The sequence below is a fragment of the Pelodiscus sinensis genome, chromosome 18, assembly GCF_052426305.1.
Source record: "Pelodiscus sinensis isolate ZL-2025 chromosome 18, ASM5242630v1, whole genome shotgun sequence".
Taxonomy (NCBI): domain Eukaryota; kingdom Metazoa; phylum Chordata; order Testudines; family Trionychidae; genus Pelodiscus; species Pelodiscus sinensis.
Genome location: NC_143069.1, coordinates 3,888,848 through 3,908,346, shown reverse-complemented (window position 1 = coordinate 3,908,346; position 19,499 = coordinate 3,888,848). Strand labels below are relative to the sequence as shown.

At 57.3% G+C, this 19,499-nt stretch overlaps 1 protein-coding gene across 1 annotated transcript in view; it reads left to right on the top strand.

Moving 5' to 3' along the window:
* Nucleotides 1–14,622, top strand: part of NOVA2 (NOVA alternative splicing regulator 2) — a 50,132-nt gene extending 35,510 nt beyond the window's left edge. Inside the window, exon 4 of the mRNA XM_075915101.2 lies at nucleotides 3,896–14,622. Within this exon, the coding sequence (XP_075771216.1) occupies nucleotides 3,896–4,912 (1,017 nt within the window). The 3' untranslated portion in view covers nucleotides 4,913–14,622. The remainder of the gene's footprint in view (nucleotides 1–3,895) is intronic.
* The last annotated feature ends 4,877 nt before the right edge of the window (nucleotides 14,623–19,499 follow it).

Genomic DNA, 19,499 nt, shown 5'->3' with positions numbered 1-19,499 from the left:
ATCTCATTTGCCTATTTTCGTCCGATCCGTTTTTTCAGTAGGGGGTTTTTGTGCAAAAGCAAGCAGTATAGACATTTCCTTTTTGCGCACAAGTCCCTTTTTCCGCAAGATCGGTATACCTCCTTTTTTGAGGTCACCAGTGGGGATGCCTCAGTGGGCTGTGTTGTAGCTCCCCATCCATTCCAGGCCTGGCTACCCCTGAGGGACCCCAACACTCAGTCCAAGTAGGGCAGAGTAAGGGGTGGTCTCTGTGCTGAGGAACAGTGGGGCGGGAGCAGCTGGGAACCTGTGGCAAAGCGGGCACCTTTGGGCACCCTCTGCTCCCCTCACGGATCTCCAGCCTCGGGCAATCAGCCAGGCAGGGTAGGGGCGGGGGAGGCATCAGGCTCTGGAAAGCCCCTGGAGTGTGTTAGGAGGAAGGAGGAAAAGGGTGCTCAGAAGTTCTGGGAGAGGAGTGGAGTCTAGTGGTTAGAGTAGGGAGCCAGAACCCTCGGTTCTATTTCCTGGCCCTTGGCTTCCAGCTCAGATGGAGTCGACAGAGGCCAGCCTGTGCCCAGAGCAGGGAAGGGGCTGGATCGTGGTGGGGAGGGTGCCCTTGGGGTGGAGCTGAGGCCAGCACCCAGCTGCTGGAGGGAGGGGGGTTGCCAAGCAGAAGCAGGGATGCGGTGGGGCCTAGGGACTTGGAAAGGGGCCATGGGATGCCCAGGAGCTGGTCTGACTAAGGGGGGCAGCTCCCACCTCTACAAGGTCCCCTAGCCATGGGGGTGGGAGGCTCTGTCATGTGTCAGGCTGCCTGGCCACAGTTGAGAGAGGGAGGGGTCTGGGGGGCTGGATGCGGCACCTGGGGCTCTGTCCTGGCTCGTGGCCCCGAGCAGAGACTGGGGGGGCGGATCAGCTTTCCCCAGACTTGTCACTTGACTTCACCCCCCCAACTGTCCATCTCTCCTCCTCATTGTCCTCTCCTGCCCCCATTGGAGGCCATCAGCCCCCAACTGCCCCTCACGCCTTCAGAGGTTGGCAGAGCTGGGTCTGAGAAGCCCCCCACTCCCCACAGAGTGAGCTCATCCCTAGTGGTCTCCCAGCCCACACCGCAACCCGCATCCCCTGCTAGTCCAGCCCTGGGCTCCCCCCAGCTCTGCCAGGGCCCCTCACCCCCAACCCACAACCCCAGGCTCCTCTACATCTCTTCCAGGGCCCCTCACCCCAACCCGCAGCCCCTGCCAACCCAGTCCTGAGCTCCCCACAGCTCTGCCAGGGCCCCTCACCCCCAACCCGGAGCCCCTGCCAACCCAGCCCTGGGCTCCCCCAGCTCTGCCAGGGCCCCTCACCCCCAACCCACAGCCCCGGGCTCCCCTAGATCTCTTCCAGGGCCCTCACCCCAACCCGCAGCCTCTGCCGGCCCAGCCCTGGGCTCCCATCCCTGGCTCTGTTGAAGAGCCTGGTGTCTCGGGGAAGCGTAGGGCTGGGGCAGCAAAGAGCAGTGTGTCGAACTCAGGGGCACCCACAGAGCCAAGCTGCAGCTCTCTCCCATGGATGAGTCTGGCCTGACGGCAGAGCTGGGGCCTGCGCTGCAGCTGGTCCTGCGAGTGATGTTCTTGCCTGAGTCGCTGGCGTTTTCCTTTGCTCCTGGGCTGTGGTTATAGAATAGGGTGTGGGAGCTGCATCTGCCTCCCTTCCCAGGCAGAGCCCTGGAGCCTGGAGCCCCAGGCTGTGTCAGTGCAGGTGGCTGAGCTGGGAAGGGCCCGAGGGGACCTCCAGCCCCAGATCATCCCCCAGCCCTTCCCTGACCCCTCCTTTAGTCTGAGTTTTACCTAGGGCTGGTGTACTGGTCACAGAGATCTGGGCGTGCCAGGCGCTGGGCATGCCAGGCAATGGATGTGCCAGGAAATGGGTGAGCCAGGCGCTGGGCATGCCAGGCAATGGGTGTGCCAGGAAATGGGTGAGCCAGGCACTGGGCGTGCCAGGCAATGGGTGTGCCAGGAAATGGGTGAGCCAGGCACTGGGTGTGCCAGGCAATGGGTGTGCCAGGAAATGGGTGAGCCAGGCACTGGGTGAGCCAGGCAATGGGTGTGCCAGGAAATGGGTGAGCCAGGCACTGGGCGTGCCAGGGAATGGGTGTGCCAGGAAATGGGTGAGCCAGGCACTGGGTGTGCCAGGAAATGGGTGAGCCAGGCACTGGGCGTGCCAGGAAATGGGTGAGCCAGGCGCTGGGCATGCCAGGGAATGGGTGTGCCAGGAAATGGGTGAGCCAGGCGCTGGGCGAGCCAGGCAATGGGTGTGCCAGGAAATGGATGAGCCAGGTGCTGAGCATGCCAAGCAATGGGTGTGCCAGGAAATGGGTGAGCCAGGCGCTGGGCATGCCAGGCAATGGGTGTGCCAGGAAATGGGTGAGCCAGGTGCTTGGCGTGCCAGGCAATGGGTGTGCCAGGAAATGGGTGAGCCAGGTGCTGGGTGTGCCAGGGAATGGGTGTGCCAGGAAAATGGGTGAGCCAGGCGCTGGGCGTGCCAGGAAATGGGTGAGCCAGGCGCTGGGCGTGCCAAGGAATGGGTGTGCCAGGAAAATGGGTGAGCCAGGCACTGGGCGTGCCAGGGAATGGGTGTGCCAGGAAAATGGGTGAGCCAGGCGCTGGGCGTGCCAGGAAATGGGTGAGCCAGGCGCTGGGTGTGCCAGGCACTGGGTGTGCCAGGAAATGGGTGAGCCAGGCGCTGGGTGTGCCAGGCAATGGGTGTGCCAGGAAATGGGTGAGCCAGGCTCTGGGCGTGCCAGGCAATGGGTGTGCCAGGAAATGGGTGAGCCAGGTGCTGGGTGTGCCAGGCAATGGGTGTGCCAGGAAATGGGTGAGCCAGGCGCTGGGCATGCCAGGCAATGGGTGTGCCAGGAAATGGGTGAGCTAGGTGCTGGGTGTGCCAGGCAATGGGTGTGCCAGGAAATGGGTGAGCCAGGCTCTGGGCATGCCGGGGAATGGGTGTGCCAGGAAATGAGTGAGCCAGGATCTGGGCGTGCCAGGGAATGGGTGTGCCAGGAAATGTGTGAGCCAGGCTCTGGGCGTGCCAGGGAATGGGTGTGCCAGGAAATGGGTGAGCCAGGCGCTGGGTGTACCAGGGAATGGGTATGCCAGGAAATGGGTGAGCCAGGCTCTGGGCGTGCCAGGGAATGGGTGTGCCAGGAAATGGGTGAGCCAGGCTCTGGGCGTGCCAGGGAATGGGTGTGCCAGGAAATGGGTGAGCCAGGCTCTGGGCGTGCCAGGGAATGGGTGTGCCAGGAAATGGGTGAGCCAGGCGCTGGGTGTGCCAGGGAATGGGTATGCCAGGAAATGGGTGAGCCAGGCTCTGGGCGTGCCAGGCAATGGGTGTGCCAGGAAATGGGTGAGCCAGGTGCTGGGTGTGCCAGGGAATGGGTGAGCCAGGCGCTGGGTGTGCCAGGCGCTGGGTGTGCCAGGTGCTGGATGAGCCAGGTGCTGGGTGCACTGAGCTCTGAGTATGCCAGGTGCTGGGTGAGCCGGCGCTGGGTGCACCGAGGTCTGGGTTTGCTGAGGTCTGTGTGCCGGGTGCTGTTGCTGCTCTCCATGGTGCTGAAGGGGACCCCAGCTGTGGTAGGCAGTGTCTGGCAGTGCCCGTTCCCAGCCCGTTCCCTGGGAGTCCCCGTCTCCGGACGGCTCCGATACGCACTCGAGGCCCATCCATGGAAAGGGGCAGGCGCATTGTGTCTCCGCTCAGTTCTAGGGGGCGATGTGCTGCAGGGAGCAGGGGCCAGGTGAACCCGGAGGGGGCTTCTGTGCAGTGTTGGGTGCTCCCTGTAGAAACAGCCCCATGCCCCACCCCAGAGGGGGCTGCAGTTGTTGGTGCTCATTCCCTCCCTCCCTGCTAATGCCCCCTCCCCTCTTCCCCTCGGCAGGCCAAGCTGATCGTGCCCAACAGCACGGCCGGGCTCATCATCGGCAAAGGGGGCGCCACGGTGAAGGCCATCATGGAGCAGTCGGGGGCCTGGGTGCAGCTGAGCCAGAAGCCGGAGGGCATCAACCTGCAGGAGCGGGTGGTGACAGTGAGCGGGGAGCCCGAGCAGATCCGCAAGGCGGTGGACATCATCGTGCAGAAAATCCAGGAGGACCCGCAGAGCAGCAGCTGCCTCAACATCAGCTACGCCAACATCACCGGCCCTGTGGCCAACTCCAACCCCACCGGCTCGCCCTACGCCAACTCCACGGACGTGCTGCCGGCCGCCGCTGCCGCTGCCACCGCCTCGGGCCTGCTGGGACACACCGGCCTGGCCAGCGTCGGGGCCTTCCCGGCCGCGCTGCCCGGCTTCTCCGGCAGCGACCTGCTGGCCATCAGCACGGCGCTCAACACCTTGGCCAGTTACGGATACAACACTAACTCGCTGGGGCTGGGGCTCAATTCTGCCGCCGCCTCCGGCGTGTTGGCCGCGGTGGCGGCCGGCGCCAATCCCGCCGCGGCCGCTGCCGCCAACCTCCTGGCCTCCTATGCCAGTGACGCCTCTGCCAGCACCAGCACGCCAGCTGGGGCTGTGGGGGCCTTCACCCTGGGCTCCCTGGCAGCCGCCACTGGCGCGGCCAACGGCTACCTGGGCACAGCCTCGCCGCTGGTGGCTAGCTCCTTCCTGACCACGGAGAAGCTGGTGGAGAGTGCCAAGGATATGGTGGAGATTGCGGTGCCGGAGAATCTGGTGGGGGCCATCTTGGGCAAAGGGGGCAAGACGCTGGTGGAGTATCAGGAGCTGACGGGCGCCCGGATCCAGATCTCCAAAAAGGGAGAGTTTATCCCGGGGACCAGGAACCGTAAAGTCACCATCACCGGCACGCCGGCAGCCACGCAGGCCGCCCAGTACCTCATCAGCCAGCGAGTGACGTACGAGCAGGGGGTGCGAGCCACCAACCCGCAGAAAGTAGGGTAGGGCAGGAGGGAGCCGCAAAAGGGAGCAATCCATTTTAAATTTCAAACAAACAAGCAGGCACCCCTCCCCCGCCCGGCCCATCCCCCGCACGCCCCCAGACATGCGCCCCCTCTAGTAGGGAGGGGCTCCCCCCAATCTAATGACCAGCTCCGATCCAGACGCAATCTCCGGATCGGCCCGCGGACCTTGCCGTGCGTTCTGTCTGATATGTATATATTGCACTTCTTCTTTTTTTTTAATAGAAAAAGAAAATGGGTCAAGATTTCTCTTTATTTCCTTTCTTAACAATTTTCCTTTCTGCCCCTTCCCAGCCCGCCCCCGCCCCCGCTGTCTGGTCTCTGAATTCAGGGAGCAGCTCACACGTGGGGAGCGGATTCATTTAAGACGGGGGGACTGGATTTTGATCCATAATTGGGGGTGGGAGTTGGACCTGAACTGGACCCATGCTGAGCCTGGGATGGGGTGGGGAATGGGGTTTTTGCATGAGCTGTAGCTGCCGTGCACCCCCCACATGCCCCCTCCGTAGCTGGTCCCATTGAACTAAAGCTGCGATGCGGCATTTCACAGATACGGTTTATTTTCTCTGTGTAGATAGTCAAATTGTGTTGAACGCTGGGGTGGGAGGGGGGTGTTATGTTAGGACTGGGGGGTGGTTTTTATGGGTGGGGGGGTGTAGTTATTCATATCTTCAGTAAAAGTGTGGGCGGGGGGACCTAGTCCCCCTCTTCCTCCAGATATAAAGCAACAGGTTTTAAAAATATCTCGAGCTGTGTAATTGGAAAGATGGCAATGCTGCCCTCATAGGGGTGGGGGTGGGAGTCTGTTCATGGAGTAGCCACTGGGCAGTTTTATTCCCATCTTGCTTGACAGGGTCTGCTGGACCGGGTGATTGGGAGGTTGGGGCATGAGGAGCAAAACATGAAGTTATGACAACATGCATGACGGTCTATGGTGCAATGTGGCTTAGGGGGCTACTTCCTGTGATGTCATAGGCTATGTCCTGTGACTTCACAAGTGTCTACCAGAGAAGTAGTATGCTGCTTCCTGTGAGGTGGGAAGCTATTTCCTGTGATGCCACAGGCTACATCCTATGACATCACAAGTGTCTACCAGAGAAGTAGTATGCTACTTCCTGTGAGGTAGGAGACTACTTCCTGTGATGCCATAGGCTACATCCTGCGACATCACAAGTGTCAATCAATGATGTAGTATGCTACTTCTTGTGGTATAGAAGGCTACTTTTTGTGGTGTCATAGGCTACATCCTGTGACATCACAAGTGTCTATCGGTGATGTAGTATGTTACTTCCCGTGGTGTAGGAGGATATTTCCTGTTATGTAAACGCTGGCCTGTAGCATGTCAGGCTGCTTCCTGTGAACTCATAGGCTCCTTCCTGTGACATCAAAGGTTGCTTCCTATGATGTCATAGGCTGCTTCCTATGATGCATCCAGGTGTGGTTTTATTTTCCTTCTGGGCTGTTGTGCTAATGTGGGTGTCACACCTGCCTATTGAGGAATCCCTTCCCCCACATGCGCCGGGAACGTGCGCGGCAGAGCCCTTCCCGCCAGAGCAGCGACAGGGCAGGGAGCCGAGCCATCCCTGCCACTCGCACAGGCCCCAGGGGCTGGCACGGCCAGGGGACTGAAGCACCAGCCAGCTGCCTCCCTGCAGCGACCACTCAGTATTAAAGCCCGACGGGGGCTGTGGGTATTTTCTCAGCATGGGGATATTTTCTCAGCATAAGATTTCAGCATCTTATCAACCTTTGAACCTCACAACCTCCCCTCCCCCATTGCTCCAGGGAAGGAACGTTGCTCCTTGCCCTCTTCCTGGCCCCTCCCCCGGATCTCCTGGAAAGATCGTGCAAGTATTATTGCCCCGAGCCGGGGCAAATTCAAGGGCTGCTGGCAGCACGGCCTGTGGGCAGCGCAAACAGGACCTGGCTTCACATATCAGTGACTCTGGGCAGTGTTGCGAGAGCCAGATGCCCAGTAGCTCCAGGCGCGTGCCGGCGTATCCATTAGCCTCTGGGCTAGCACAGGGATCAGGCCCAGTAGCCCTTGGGCTAGCGCTGGGGCATCCAGGAGCTATTCTGGGATCAAATCAGAGGGGCCATTCTCCTTGCCATGTTTACAGCTGCCCCCTTTTTAATGCACCACTTTTCCCAGCCCCACCCCCAAAATGTTTTCCTTTTGACCAGCTCCCACCACTGTGTGCACTGGCTTTGATTGTAGGGTTTCTCCGGAGTGCCCCGCTGCAGGCTGGCTTGTTATTGTAGGGTCTTTTGGAAACTTCTGGCTGCACAGGCTGGTTTGTTATTGTAATGTCATTCATGTGTGTTAGGCTCCTTACACTGGCTTGTTATTGTAGGGTCGCTCAGGAGCCCTGGGTTGTATACGCTGGCTTGTTATTGTAGGGTCGCTCAGGAGCCCTGGGTTGTATACGCTGGCTTGTTATTGTAGGGTCGCTCAGGAGCCCTGGGTTGTATACGCTGGCTTGTTATTGTAGGGTCGCTCAGGAGCCCTGGGTTGTATACGCTGGCTTGTTATTGTAGGGTCGCTCAGGAGCCTTGGGTTGTATATGCTGGTTTGCTTCCAGAGGGTTGTTTGTGAGCCTGGGGCTGCGTTGGCTGGTTTGTTATCAGAGCAGTGGGCAGGAATCCTTTCCACTTAGAAGAGGCAGGAGTAAAATAACCATATCGCCAGTGAGTGTCTCTGTGCCGCTGCCGTGCTCGGAGAGACCCCCAGCGCCCAGACCCTGTGCCCGGGGAGGCAGGCTGTCGGCTGGTGCTTCACAGGCCCAAATGCAGACACAGCCTCTGGAAAGTTCCCTGCCTCCCTCCGAGCCCTGCATGAACCACATTGCCCTAGAGAACTCCCCTGCCCCACAGACCACCCCCCACCTGACCCTGCAGCCCGAGGGAGCCCGAACCCCCTTTAGCATTGGCACTTATCCCATTATCCTCCCAGCCTCAGGCACTTACCCCATAACACCCCGCCCAGAGCCCACCGGACTCCCTCCCCACCATGTTGAGCTGTGGATTTGTGCAATATTTTACCCTGACCCCCGGCTGGCCGTCAGCCCCGGCACAAGCGGCTTTCCATGGCACTTTGCAGTCTCCAGAGCTCACCGGCAAGGCACTGAGGGAGCGGCTGTCTCCATCTTGCTCTGGCAGGTAGACAGTCGGATCAGAATGGGGACAGACTCTGGACGGGGCTAGTGGTGGGTCTGGGATTTGGGGAGGGGAGAGGAGTCCCTCTGTGTTCGTTGGCAGAGATCAATCGTTTTCCATTTGTTCGTGGGGGAGGGGGGAGGGAAGGGGGTTTGTAACCTTTTAAACTAGGGAACAAAACAAATGTGAAAATATTTACTACTTAAAAGGAAGCAATATTTAAGTAGCATCTTGCACTGAATCTTGGAGCTGGCATGAGAGGCAGAGGCAGGAAAACCGGCCTTTTACAGGGGCCGGGCCAGATCTTGTGCTGGGGTAAATTAGCCTTGCTCCTCCCACGTGGGGAGCTCCGCCCATTCCTGCCAGCTGTGGGAGCAGCCCGCATGGGTCTGGGAACTTGCGTGTCGAACAAAACGTGCTGCTGCAGTCTTACGGTGGAAGTATTGCATATCAGCCTTTGTGGCGGGAGGAGGGAGGAGGGAGGTGGTTTTTGTGCCAAACTATTTGTCTGTCTTTTTCGATACATGCTTGCCGAGGGGGTTCCCCCAAATTATCACCCAAACTACCCTGCTGGTGGTGCTCACACCGCCCAAGACTATGCTGCAAAACCTACCCTACACTGGGTAACACCGGGGGAGTTTCACATGGTATCCTCACTGAAAAGACTACAGTCATATCCGAAAATTCGACAGTAACACCCTAACACTACAATGCCTTGGCATGTTTTTGTAACGATACCCAAATAAAAGTACTACAGCAATCTCCTAAAATCCCACAGTGACCACCCAACGTACTCTCGTATGATCAGTTAGTCTGTGGTTTCATAAAGATGCCCTTCTAAAAGCACAAGAGTAATAGTCTATCATACTACAACCCCCAAAAATATTTCAGTAACACGACGATAACCTGGACTGTTTTCATAAAGGTACTTGTGCGAACATGCGACAGGAATACCCTAAAATACTGCAGTAGCATTAACCTGCACTGTTCTTCAGACACTGTGGTAGCAAGATGTCAGGATAACCTTGTAAAAAGAAATGTTCCAACATTCTTCAATGCTGCCCCAAATCCCGCATGGAGAATCAGCCACATAGTTGTGTGATTTTCCAATTCTTCACACAAAACTATTTTGGTTTTTGTCACGGGTCCAATTTTTCTAAAGATGCTTTTCCTCCAAAAAAAGTCACTTTACGCTTGCCATGTTTCTGGCCAGCTCCTTGGAACCGATCAGTTTCCATGCAAGAGGGGATCTATTATGCAGCATCAAAAATGTATTTACCTGACATTAGAGAATCATAGAGTACTAAAACTGCGAGGAACTTCAAGAGGGTCTTCCAGCTCTGGGCGGGGAGAGAGGAGTGAGGGCAAAAGGGCTGCGGGAGGACGGGTGAGTAAGAAATGTGGGGCTCCATGCCCCAGTGTGCGAGAGGGGTGTGGGGAAAGGAGGGGAGACAGGGGGTCCATGGCTGCAGGTTGCCCACACCTGACCTCGACCGTCCCTGACAGATGTCCGTCTAACCTGCTCTTAAAAATCTCCAACGATGGAGACTCCACAAACTCCCTAGGCAATGTATCCCGGTGCTTCACCACCCTGACAGGAAGTCTTTCCTAATGTCCAACCTAAACCTCTCTTGCTGCAATTTGAGATTGCCCATTTTAACCCCCCCCCCCCCCCCCGAGTTCTTATGTATTAGCGGTATTATAACATCTGGGAGCCCCAATCATGAGCCGGGGTCCCCTTGTGTCAGGCGCTGTATATCAAATGTACGATTGCGACACCTGCGGGTCCCAGTCATGGGCCAGATCCACTTCATGCCCGGTGCTGCCCAAACATAGAATAGACTGGTGTCCACTGCCACGATTAAACAAATCTTTCCTGAGCAACTAGGAAGATGAAAAATCCATCAAATTCCAAATGAATCAGGCCAAAAATAGCTTCCAGATTTTCCAAATCCCATGACATTTCTTTCCTCCACTGCTGGAGCTAGCCGTTTAGTGAGATGTAGTATTTGGGGTGATCACTCTGCAGTGCCGTGGGAGTTTTGGATGATCAGGATAGCTGAATAAAAAATACCCTTATAAAAATACTGTGGCATCATTCAGTAACTGGGCAAAATGCTGCAGGAAGATTAGCATACGTTGTAGCCTGTTCGGATTAGCGCCCGAGTGCTGTCGAGTTTCGGATCATCTGCAGGATGCTGTAAGTCTAACCCCGCTGTGCTACACAGCATGGGGGGAGGGATGTCATGCACGCACACTGCTGTAATTTGGGGTCCATCCTGCAGAATGTGGTGAGTTACGCTCCAAAACAATTCCAATTGTAAATTATTTCTCCCGCGCTCATCTGGAAAACCGCCCCGTGCTTGTTTTAAGGTACAGCCTGTGGCGAAGTCAATACTCAGATACGGGCGTGTTTGTGGCTCGTCGCTAAAGGCAGTGATGGGTAGAGAATTGGAGTCAAATTAGGCTGCGCTGCTCTGTGCCTCAGTTTCCCCATTTGTATAGTAAAAACAGCAGCTTCTTTTGCAGCGCGTTTGGAGCGCTCTAGAAGGGCAAAACCCTGGTGGCACTATTGCTCACAGCAAACCCTTAGAAAATACGAGCGTTCACCAGGACTGTCCCAAAATACGGCAGCGTGTGCAGCATCTTGAGGCTAAGGTGGAGTATTCCAGGCCCTTCCTAGGGGATCCGTTCCCTCTGCGGCATCTATCTGAAAAAGACCGGACTGTTTTTTTGAAGTGCCAAACTTTTTATTTATAGAGAACATGCAGCTACTGAAAAGGGGGGGGGGAGAGAATGAAGTTTTTAGATGTTCTACAAGATTTAAAAAAAAAATTAAAAAGGGAAAAAAAATAATATAGCGACGTAAATAAACGATAGCTCGCGTTAGTGGATCTGAACCCTGGGTCCTTTCTTAGCCGCTTTTGAAGAATATTAAATAAAATAAGTATAAAACGCATCATAAATGGAAAGAGAGAGTCATGGGGCCGGGTTGCCCAAGGGCGTTAGGCACATGGCTGCAATTTTTTTGGTGCCTAATTCCCTTGGACTCTTGGGCCCCAGGTCTCTAGGCTGTCTGTCTCAGTGACTAGGGAGCGAGACCTCTCCCGAGTGCTGGTCCTATGTGTGTCTTGCCTGGTGGCTCCAGGGGACACCTTGCAGTGTCTTGTGTCTCCCCTTCCTCCCCCTTGCTGCTGTCTTGTGGCCCCGAGGGTAGGGGCTGGGGCTGGCATTCTGAAACACCAGCAGGGCGCTGGGGCCGCTGTAACTCGGTCTGCGCCCATGGGTGACTCCAGGGTGCAGGGACCGGAGGAGGGAGGCACAGGCTGTTGTTTGTGGGCGGGGAAGCCGAGCGAGGTCCCCTTGGAAATCCACCTCCGGCTGCCGTCAGGGGTGGGAAGTGCTTGGAAGTCGGAGAGCCGGCCTGCCCACCACTCGAGGGGCGCTCCCCCAGCCAGCTGGCCCCTCCAGCCACGGTGCGAGCCCTTAGCAGCCCCTCCAGTTTAGGCTCTGTCTTGTCCCGTGGGCATCAAAGCCAGGCCTGTGGGGGCCAGGTTGAGGGGCCAGGTCCCAACTCCCCCTTGGCCTGTGGGGGGCCAGGAGTGGCTTTGGGAAGAACAGCCCCTGGCCAACTGGTGCAGAAGCCGTTCCCCAGGGGCCAGGCAAGATCTGCTGCTGGTGGAGGACCAGCCAGAGGCCTGGATGTGGGTCCCCCACTTTTTCTACCCTTCCCGCCGTCTAAACAGAAGCGCCTGCTTCTGCCCCACACCGCTCTGGCTCTGGGAGCGTTTGCAGTGCCAAATGGAAGTCGTGCTCGCTCTCCCCGGCCTCCACCCTCAGCGGAGCGTGGGGGGCGCTCTTGGGGGAGGGGAGGCCACTCTGGTTGGCGGCGCTGGGGCGCCCCCTCTTGTATTTATAGGCAATAAAAGTCCAAGACTGGAGCAGGAGGGGTGGGGTGGAGACAAGCTTGTGCTATGCTCTGAGCCGGCTCCGGGTCCCCCTGTGCTGTGCGTGAGCGCCTTGGGACACTGCGTCTCTGTCTGGGAGTCTACCTATAACCCGCACGCCCCGGGAGTGGGGGGGGGGGCAGGATCTCAGCTGGGAGGGGAGGACAGGCACCCCTGTCTTGTTTCCATTTGCTCACCAGTACCTTGTTCTCTCGCATCTACCATGTCACTGTTTGATCTCCCAGAACGTGATACTGACGAGAGCAGAAGGAGGCACCAGCCCGCTCTGTCCCCGACCCCTTGTGTTTGTCTCTCGAAATAGCCCCTGATCATTCTAACTCCCTTTTAATTTCTGTCCGGACATCCATCTGGAGCACCCCTCCATACACATCGATGAGTTCAGACACACTGGCAACACACAAATCTCTATAAATATATATAGCCACACTATATATATCTATATATCCAAAAGCCTACACAGCGAGGGACTAAAGACACAGTAGCCGGCTACCTCGGGACTGCTTTTCTAAATCCACACTCATCTCCTCTGCATCGAGAACATTTCTAAGCTGGTTGCTTCTCAGAGACAACCTGTCACCAAACTCTGCCTCATCTGAACGGGATTCATCTCGACTTTTTGTCGCTGCTGCGGAGAGCCATCCTGTTTCCAACCACCGTCTCCTGAACTTTTGACCTCCACCCCACCCTCATCTTGAACTTTTTAACGCCCCCTCCACTTCCCCACCCCCCTTTTTCTGTGTCCATCAAATCTGTTTTCTGGATTTTTTTTCCCCCTCCCTTCCCCCGCATCTTCCATGTTAAAAAGATCAACCAAGAAATTCTATATCTGACGAGTCTCTTTCTAGAGCAATAGATATAGAAAGGAAGCAAAACAAAGACTGTTGAATGGTCACCCATAATCTATTCACTTGGACTGTCAGAGCCATCTCATTTTTTCCCAGGGATGAGGGGTGGGGAATGGTTTTTTTCCCCCCTTCCCTTTAATCTCATTGCTTCATTGTAAATACTCAGTTTTGTTCAAATGTCAGAGGGAGAAACCTTTTGCGTTCAAGGTCCAAGAGCTGATGCATAAAAATGTTGGTGCTTGGATGGACAGGGTAGGGTGACGCTGTCTCAGAAAAAGAGGCTTTTGTGGGGAAGAAACCTGGCAGGTGACTCTAACCACTCCCCGGCCACATGGTCAGGCAGCTGTGCTGAGAATCAAGCCAAACAAGGATGTATGGCTGGAGGATGTTGTGAAGGCCAAGACTATAACAGGGACTAGATACATTCACAGAGGATTGGTCCGTTAGTGACTGTTAGCCATGCCAGGCAGGGATGCTTAGCAGAAGCTGGGAACAGGTGACAGGGGATGGTTCCGTGTTCTGTTCCCTCCCTCTGGGGCCCCGCACTGGCTGCTGCCGGCCGACAGGGTTTCAGAGAGGAAGGCAGGAGAGTCTGGTTCAGCCAAGCCAACGAGCAGTCCGGTGGCACGTTACAGACCAGCGAATGCGTGCAGGCGTGCGCGTTCGGGGGCTACAACGCGCTTCGTCGGGATTTCGGAAAAGGCAGCGTGATTCATTAGGAATCCGTGCTAATTACACCAGGGCTGCCCAGCCTCTGGGGAAGTGAACTGTCGCTCACGAACGCATCTGCCCGTAAAGAATTCCTTAAAGGGCCACCGGACTGCTTGTTGGCAGACAGGGCCCTGGGTTAGATGATCTGGCCCCGTCTGGCTGCTCTTATGGAGAAGGCTGGCGGCCCCTTTCTTCCCGGCAGGACAGGGTTTGGTTGGGAAATGAAGGGCTCAGTCGGCAAAACTGGGCAGGCTCGACTGGCCCGTTTCCCACCTTTAAAGGAGATGGTTTGACGTGGGAGGGGGTTCAGGAGTCAGGACTTCGGGGTTCTGTTCCCAGCTCCTGGAGTGAGGCTAGTGTAGGCCCTAGAAGAGAGAGCACGAGGAGCCAGGTGTCTGGAGGTCAACTGCCTCTGGGAGGCAGTGGAGTTGAGTGGATAGAGCAGGGGTGAGCTGAGAGTCAGGGGCGTTACCCCCGGAGTCATTTCAGGGCTCAAAAGCCAAATCTAGATGCTCAAGTCAAGCTTGTGCGGGGGAGACCTACTGATCTCTTCTGGCCTCAATTCCCTGAATTGTTCTTGGATGGCAAATCTGTCCCAACGAGAAGGCCAACGCCTCCTCCCGCCCCCAGCAGAAGCAGGCCAGACAGGTTGGAACTCTCAAAGCCCGACATGTTTTATGAAACAGCCTCTGGTCATTTTTTTCTCCCTCTCCATTGACTCTCTCTTTAACGGCCTATTTATTTGATTCATTCTTTATCATTTTTTTTTTCTGGGGCTGGGTGGGTGGGGGCGGGAGGGGGGGTGATCTGCGAAAGGGAAGGGTCGAGACTATGTGTCATTGTTTTAAAGAGCCAAGACCTCCATTACCATGGCTAAGTAGCGAAATCTGAGTGTTCCGGTAGGTTTGTGTGTGTAAAGTTGTGTATTAACTTGTGCTTAGTGGAGTCAGCCTTTTTAGTGCTTAATACTATTAACTCATTTCTGTCATGATAAATGTTCACTCACGGCATCACTTCCGTCTTCTGTTGTCGTTTTTTCTTTGCATTTCACGACACTTTTAACCCATTACTAATGGAGAGGAGCGGGTGGGGGGAGCCCAGGCCCAGGTCAGGGTGCCACGGGGTGGGGCAGAGGGGGCAGAGTAGGCGTTGCTGTGGGCTCTGCCCCTCCCCGGTTTTGGCAGCACTCTTGGATGGGTCGATCAATGTTTTCGGCTGCTGATTGGTGCCGGATTTGCCAGGGGTGTGAATCAGCAGAGCACCACTGAGGTAGAAGAATTGATTACACCAGCTGGGATCTGGCCTATGGACTCCAGTGGGGCTACGGCCCATTGACAGCAGCAGGGATCTGGTCCCATTGACCCCAGCTGGGATCTGTCCCATTGACTAATGGAGCTACGGCCCATTGCCAACAACTAGAATCTGGCCCCATTGACTCCAATGGAGCTACGGCCCATTGACCCCAGCTAGGATCTGGCCCATTGACTCCAGTGGGGCTACAGCCCATTGACCACAGCTGGGATCTGGCCCATTGACTTCAATGGGGCTATGGCCCATTGACCCCAGCTGGGATCTGGCCCATTGACTCCAATGAGGCTACGGCCCATTGACCCCAGCTGAGATCTGGCCCATTGACTCCAATGGGGCTACGGCCCATTGACCACAGCTGAGATCTGGCCCATTGACTCCAATGGGGCTATGGCCCATTGACCCCAGCTAGGATCTGGCCCATTGACTCCAATGAGGCTACGGCCCATTGACCACAGCTGAGATCTGGCCCATTGACTCCAATGGGGCTACGGCCCATTGACCCCAGCTGGGATCTGGCCTATGGACTCCAGTGGGGCTACAGCCCATTGACCCCAGCTGGGATCTGACCCATTGACTCCAATGGGGCTACGGCCCATTGACCCCAGCTGGGATCTGGCCCATTGACTCCAATGAGGCTACGGCCCATTGACCACAGCTGAGATCTGGCCCATTGACTCCAATGGGGCTACGGCCCATTGACCACAGCTGAGATCTGGCCCATTGACTCCAATGGGGCTATGGCCCATTGACCCCAGCTAGGATCTGGCCCATTGACTCCAATGAGGCTACGGCCCATTGACCCCAGCTGGGATCTGGCCCATTGACTTCAATGGGGCTACGGCCCATTGACCCCAGCTGGGATCTGGCCCATTGACTCCAATGGGGCTACGGCCCATTGACCCCAGCTGGGATCTGATCCCATTGACTCTAATGGACCCATTGACTCCAGCTGGGGTCTGGCCCGTTTGACTCCAATGGAGCTACAGCTGATGGATGCTGGCTGGTACCCTCTCATCTCAGCAATGACAGATCCCAGACCACAGTAGGGCAACCTGCCCTTCCCCCAATCCCAGCCATGTGCCTCTCGGAACTCCGGTGACAGCTGGGCTCTGCCGCCTGCAGCCTCAGCCTGGGCTGAGACCCTCCGGCGGATTTCACCGCGACAGAGAGGTTGACTTTCAGCTGCAGGGCGGGCTCTGGGACGGTGGGGAGAGGGGCTTCACGTGTCGGTGCCACAGCACAGCCTGGCATGGGATGCCCTGATTGTGGCTCCAGTCCCCACCCCCACTCTGGCCCTCTGTGCCCCCCACATGCCAGCCCCCCATGGGACAGAGCTGAGAGTGTGCAGTAATCCAAGCTGACTCAGCAGCTCTCCCTAGCGGTGCCCAGAAGGTGGGGGCAGCCTTGTGGTTAAAGCAGGGAGTCAGGACTCCTGGGTTCGCTCCCCAGGCTCTGGGAGGGACGTGGGGTCTAGTGGTTAGAGCAGGGTCCCAGGACTCTACCAGTTAGCAGTGCTTTCGTGGGAGTCACACAGACAGTCCATCGCTTGTGAACTAAGCCACGTTCTCTCCCTGGGGCGGGGGACACTACCCGGCCGAACCCAGAGCCCCAGGGGTTTGCACCCTGCCCAGTCCCCCTGCCCGCGAAAGGGGAATTCCTTGCCCCATGTAGCTCTGTCTGATTACACTCTCAGCTTTGCCAGCCCCGGGGCAGAGGGCAAGTATGCCCCTGAGCACCCAGCAGGGACAGGGGACCCTCCCCAGACAGAGCTCGGTTTGGGGGTTGCTGGCAGTGAGAATCCAGAGAAGGCAGCGGCCTCAGTGGGTAGGAAAGGGGGGGGGGTATGCTCCCCCCCCCATTCATGGGCTACAGGGCTTCTGATCAGCACCAGGCAGTGGGTGGGGGAAGGAGAGACGCAGCCTCTTGGACCACCTGTGCTCATCCTCATGCCTCCAATCCTGACCAAGCCCCCCCCAACCCCCCACCATTGTTCCATCCAGCATGCAGGGCGGCTCCATCGGCACCTCCCCTCTCCATCTCTGCTGTCTGTGAGCTCCCCCCCCCCCCGCCCCGACCACCGCAGCAGGCCCCTCCTCTGGGTGCATGTGTCAGACCAGCAACGTAGGGCGAGGCCGGGATCTCCGGGCCAATGGTGGACCATATTGCCCAGCAGAATTGAGCCCCGCTGGTGCCGCGCCGCCCCCTGCAGGGCAGAAGGGGGAGGAGCCCGCGGTGGGGTCACCAATGAGGGCGTGGGTGCTAATGACTATGAGGCTGGGAGTGGGAGCCGGCCCGAGGGTGGGTGTTTTAGATGCCGGAGGCCAGGAGGCCTTTGGGGAAGGACTGAGATGCAGGTGCCATGTCCAGATGCCACCGGCAGGTGAGGACTCTGGGGTGACAAGGCACATGCCCAGCCACCGCACGGCGGGAGGGCGGCTGCCACCAGGGGAGCGACGAGGCCGGGACTTGCCCTTACACACTGGACGGAGCCCCTGGGGTTTGACGCACCTGGCTCCAGCGCCGGGTCAGAAGGCACTGGGGGGTCTCAGCACCCCCGTCAGCAATGGGCGTGGCACCCAGCCAGGCTGCCCAGCAATGGGGGAGGAAGCAAGAGACATGGGCCCTGCAAGTGGAGCATCCCCACCCCCCACCCGGGCCTTCATCTGGTGTAAACAGGCGAGATCCATGGATGCCCATGGCATTACGGCCCAGTGACACCACCTAGGATCGGCCCCATTGACGCCAAGGCCCCTTGACCCCCGCTGGGATCCAGCCCATTGCTTCCCATGGTGTTACAGCCCATTGAGCCCATCTGGGATTGGCCCCATTGTCTCCAATGGAGCTACGGCCCATAGACACCACTGGGCTCTGGCCCATTGACTCCCATGGTGCTATGGCCCATTGATGCCACTGGGATCCAGCCCATTGACTCCAATGGAGCTATGGCCCATTGACCCAGCTGGGTTCCAGCCCATTGACTCCAATAGAGCTATGGCCCATTGACCCAGCTGGGATTCAGCCCATTGACTCCAGTGAAGCTATGGCCCATTGACCCAGCTGGGATCCAGCCCATTGACTCCAATAGAGCTACGTCCCATTGACACCAACTGGGATCTGGCCCATTGACTCCAATAGAGCTACGTCCCAGTGATCCCAGCTGGGCTCTGGCCCATTCATTCCCATGGTGCTATGGCCCATTGACACCACTGGGATCTGGCCCCATTGATTCTCGACAGGCTCAGAGGTGTCGGGTCAGAGCCTCCTCACAGCCATCGGGAGAGACCCTCTCCCCTCTTGCGCTGCCCCTGAAAGGAATGGGGCACAGGCCATGGCAGGATGGGCCACACAATGTTGCCCCCACAAACTGGGGAAGCCCCCCTCTCGTTCTCACACAACTGCCAGCCATGCTACCCCCCCAGCGCCTTGCCACACTAATGCAGGGGGTGTGCTGGGGCTTCCTGTCCCCTCTCATAATCCCTCACCTCCTAGTGGGGGGGAGGGGAGAGATGGGGAAGCTCCTTGGGGGGCGGGCGGGAGATGGAGGGTGACGAGAAGGGGAGGAAGGAGCGCTGGAGGCCTGGGGGATTATGGGAGAGGGAATCTCTGCACTGTCTTTGCCTGCAATTGTTCTGAAGCGCTCCCTGAGGATCCCTCCCGTGGTGACCCCCTGGGGCCTGACACCCCACCCCTGTGGAACAGGGGACACTGGCGATGGGGCTGGCCAGAGGTGGATGTTGGCCTCACACACACTTCAGGCCAGGCCATCTGGTGGCAGGTGAGGTTGGTGGGTTTTCAGCTCAGCATCATTCTCTGGCCCCTGTATTGTGCAGAAGCGGCGAGGAGTCCTGTGGCACCTGAGTATTGGCAGAGGGGCCCATCTCCAGCTGAGGGGGGCTGGGGGGAAGGATGCCCAGCCGGGCCCCTGGGCAAACTTCGGAACAGCCAGGTTGGATCCATCTATCTCAGTGTCCTGTCTACTGACAGCAGCCAAGGCCAGATGCCCCAGAGGGACGAAACAGAGCCAGGAATCCTCATGTGATCCCTCTCCTGTCACCCATTTCCAGACAAACAGAGGCCTGGAACACCATCCCTGCCCATCCTGGCTAATAGCTAACATAACCTAACCTCCATGAATCCATCTAGCTCGTTTTTGAATCCCGTTAAAGTTCTAGCCGTCACCGCATCCTCTGGCGAGGAGTTCCACAGGTTGACCGTGTGCCGAGTGAAGAAAACTTCCTTTGGTTTGTTTTAAACCTGCTCCCTATTGATTTCATTTGGTGACTCCTAGTTCTTATATTGTGAACAAGTCAATAACTTTTCCTTATTCACTTTTTCCACGCCAGTGGTGATTTTATAGGTGATTTTATAGGCCTCTAACCTATCCCCCCTTAGTCTCCTCTTTCCTAAACTGAAACCTCCAAGTCTTTTTAATCTCTCTGCAGTCTGCCACAGCTGTCCCTGTCCCCTCCAGGAGCCAGATGCCCACTGCTCCCGTACACAGAAACACGCCCGCCCACGTGCGTGCCCACACAGAGTCTGGGAGCTTCCCAGCTAGGGCTGGAGATCTCTCCAGAGGAAT